At 43.9% G+C, this 3,483-nt stretch overlaps 1 protein-coding gene across 1 annotated transcript; it reads left to right on the plus strand.

Annotated features, from left to right (window-relative positions):
- Positions 1-1,887: 1,887 nt before the first annotated feature.
- Positions 1,888-2,519, plus strand: LOC108563875. The gene is made up of 2 exons (XM_017922678.1): positions 1,888-1,954; positions 2,080-2,519. The coding sequence occupies exons 1-2, from the start codon at positions 1,888-1,890 to the stop codon at positions 2,517-2,519; spliced, it is 507 nt and encodes a 168-aa protein (XP_017778167.1).
- The last annotated feature ends 964 nt before the right edge of the window (positions 2,520-3,483 follow it).

Raw genomic sequence — 3,483 nt, forward strand, 5'->3', positions numbered from 1 at the left:
ACTGCCCGCTATGCTGCCTAGCGGGAAATCAGGCAGGCAACACGCTATGCCCGATATATGGACACTAACATCATACAGACGAACACAAACAGGTGCAGGGCTGCCCATGACATGTTTTATGTCGCAGCTAGAGAACTGAACGCTGACATTTTAATAGTCAGCGAACCGAACAAGGCACTAAGCAGAGCAGGCTGATTCTGCGACGAAGCTGGGGATGCTGCAATCAAAGTTGTGAACAGTAAAGTGGCGGTTCGAGGACGTAGGACTGGATATGTCTGGATAAAGACAACAAACTATATTAGCAGGGCCGAAAGCACTTCCATTCTCGCAAACATTGCAGGCGACGCAAGAAGACAAGGTGGGCAGGCAATAATTACGGGCGACCTAAATGGGAAGAGTCCGGAATGGGGCGAGAGACGCACGGACGCAAGGGGAGAAGATATCACTGAGTGGGCTGCTAGCCTAAATCTCGTATCCGCAAACAGAGGCTCTGATCCTACTTTTGAGCGTGGAAACTATTCATCCATCTTAGACATCACCATGATTACGCCTGGCTTGGCTGCCAAAATAAATGATTGGAGGGTTCTGGATAAGAAAACGCTGAGCGACCATAGATACATAACGTACAGCATCAGAGATAGAACAAGGAGCCAGCACTAAGCAGTCACACCGGGATGGGCAATAAGAAAGCTCAATAAAACAATTCTCCTAAACTCCATTGCTGACACACTTGGAGAAAGCCCAACAGCAGAAGAGCTAATGCAGTCTATAGAAGGAGCGTGCAACGCAGCAACGCCAAGGAAAAAAGCGAAGCAATCACAGTCGGAAACAAACTTACTGGTAGTCAGACGAGATAGCAGAGCTGAGGAAACACTGCCACGCTGCTAGAAGGCAGTACCAGCGGCATAAAAATTGGGAAAGCATAAAAATAGGGAAAGCTCCGGGATCAGATGGCGTACCAGCAGTGGTCACAAAACTCGCAGTGACGGAGTTTCCTAAAGCAGTGCTGGCTGCCCTGAATGATGCTGCACAGAGGACACTTCCCAAGCAGATGGAAGACTGCAAAACTCATTTTAGTGAAGAAGCCGGTGAAACTCATAGAAGCCCCATGATTGACACTATGGGCAAGATCTACGACCATCTGATCCTTTCCCGGCTGAAAGACGAGATCGCAAGGTGCGGAGGACTGTTTGACAGGCAGTACAGCTTGAGGGAGGGCAGATCTACAACCGATGCAGTCATAGCAGTCATCAAGATTGCCACTGAGGCAAAGGCTGGCACTTGGAGAACAAGGAGATCATGCGCGATGCTAACGTTGGATGTCAGAAATGCGTTTAACACCGTGGCATGGAAAGACATCACAAGCGAACTTAGAAGAAGAGAGGTAAACACCTGCATCGCTAATATAATACAAAGTTACCTTAGCGACAGAAAAATCAGAATAAAGAGCGAAGCAGGAGAAAAGGAGATGATCATCACTAGTGGCGTGCCACAGGGATCGGTGCTAGGCCCCACTCTGTAGAATATTGCCTATGATGGCGTCCTCGAAATACAGCAGCCGGAAGGGGTAACAGTCCTAGGCTATGCGGACGACCTAGCAGTGCTAGTGGTTGCCAAAACGGAAGAGGTGCTGGTAGAGTCAGCAAACTCGGCGATCCTGAACATACAGGAATGGATGGCCAGGAAGGGGCTTAGCTTAGCTCCAGGAAAGACGGAAGCGGTGCTGCTGGCCGGCAGGAGAAAAACGAAACCAGTCACTTTCCGAGTCACAGACACTGACATTGCCCCTCAGAAGACAATAAAATACCTGGGCGTCACAATAGATAGCAACCTTTCTTTCGAAAAGCACGTAGCGAACGTGGCGGAGCATGCAGAAGTGGCTACAGAATGATGCCGAACATGGGAGGGCCAAAGCAACGAAAGAGGAGACTGCTGGGTACAGTTGCACAATGCTGTAAGCTGCACCAGCATGGGCGAATGCTATGCAAGTAGCAAAATACAGAGCGGCCCTGGCAAGAGTGCAGAGATAGGGAGCAATAAGAGCATGCTGTGCATATGCGACCATATCCTTGGATGCAGTGCAGGCCAGAGAGAGACTGGAGCACTACGAAGGCGGTAGGGACGATGAAAGCATAAAGGCTGTTAAGATGGCAAGAAAAGTGGCGGGACGGCACAAAGGGCGAATGGACCAGAATATCACGCAGTGGATGGGAAGGAAGCACGGAGAGGTCACTTTCCACCTGACGCAGGCTCTCTCGGGACATGGCTGCTTCGGAAAGTACTTCCACCGGATAGCAAGAAAAGAAAATCAAAAGTACTGCCTGGATGAGGACGACCCCAAACATACCGTCTTAAGATGTCACCGCTGGGCGACGAAGAAGCAAGATGCTGAGGCAAAACTGTGCGAGATCCTCGAACCAAAGAACTTGGAGAGATGGAACGTGGTGGCCGGCTTCATCACGTCCATTCTCAAGCAGAAGGAAACCGACGAAAGACGGATACAGCGAGAGGAAAACTAAGCCCTGGAAGCTCAAAGTGCGCGAGTGACCACAATACGTGAGTGCGAGCAGAGTGAATGCGCGGGACATGTGCGCGAGGACACACCAGAGTCTTGCAGACAGGTTTCCACTCCACTATAAAAAAGGTTAGGTTAGGTTTTTACTATATTTGAATCTTTACGTATCTGAGTGATAGTTATTATTATGCTATGTAAGATATAAAATAATAGCCTGAAAGTTATAATAGATATAATATAAATATTTTCTATACAATGAATAATTTTGACATTACTTTGTCTGGAAGGTAAAGTATGAGGTTTATGAACTTACTATATAAAAGTTTTTAAACAATCAGCCATCGTCATAGCTCTTTGAAATTTGTGTTTGAAATTTGCAGTTTTATGGAAATGTAAAGAAAGTTTTAAAGAAATTTTACATGAAAACACTGAGGAATAGTCAGATGATGAGCAGCAGGAATATTAAGATGATAAATGAAAAAAACCAGATATGAAAACTGTGGAGGGAATTCAGTACAAAAACATTCCAATTGCCTTTTTGACTATCTAGATTTAAAAATTGTTAAAAAAAAATCAATTTTCAAAATAATTAGTTAAAAAAGCACTATTTTTATCTGTTAGACTTGATGGTAGCTTCTTTCACGCATTCCTAGTTTATATACCTATGTAGGAAACCAGCTCAAACATTGTGAGAGGGTTCTTGTATATAATATTTTATGATAAAAAAAAAAATTTTCAAATTTAAAAATTCAGGTCTAAAATAGTTAAGTCTAATACTGAAGATTTGTATTTTACTTATTACTACTTCTGAACATGTTTTTGTTTACCATATTTCAAGTGATAATGTAATATTTTCTCTACTAGTTATTAGGAAATAGATCGTAATTATCTAATTTACAATTAACTAATTATAAATTTGAAAAATATTGTTATTATGAGATTTCACAGTATATATATATATATATATA

This window comes from Nicrophorus vespilloides, unplaced genomic scaffold, assembly GCF_001412225.1.
Source record: "Nicrophorus vespilloides isolate i.1.1-1 unplaced genomic scaffold, Nicve_v1.0, whole genome shotgun sequence".
Taxonomy (NCBI): Eukaryota; Metazoa; Arthropoda; class Insecta; order Coleoptera; family Silphidae; genus Nicrophorus; species Nicrophorus vespilloides.

What these genes read in the sequence shown, in the direction of transcription:
- LOC108563875 (XM_017922678.1), top strand. Translation starts at nt 1,888, where the DNA reads ATGATGCCGAACATGGGAGGGCCAAAGCAACGAAAGAGGAGACTGCTG. An exon ending in GGGTACAGTTGCACAATGCT is followed by an intron (nt 1,955 to 2,079) that starts GTAAGCTGCACC and finishes CCTTGGATGCAG; the next exon opens with TGCAGGCCAGAGAGAGACTG.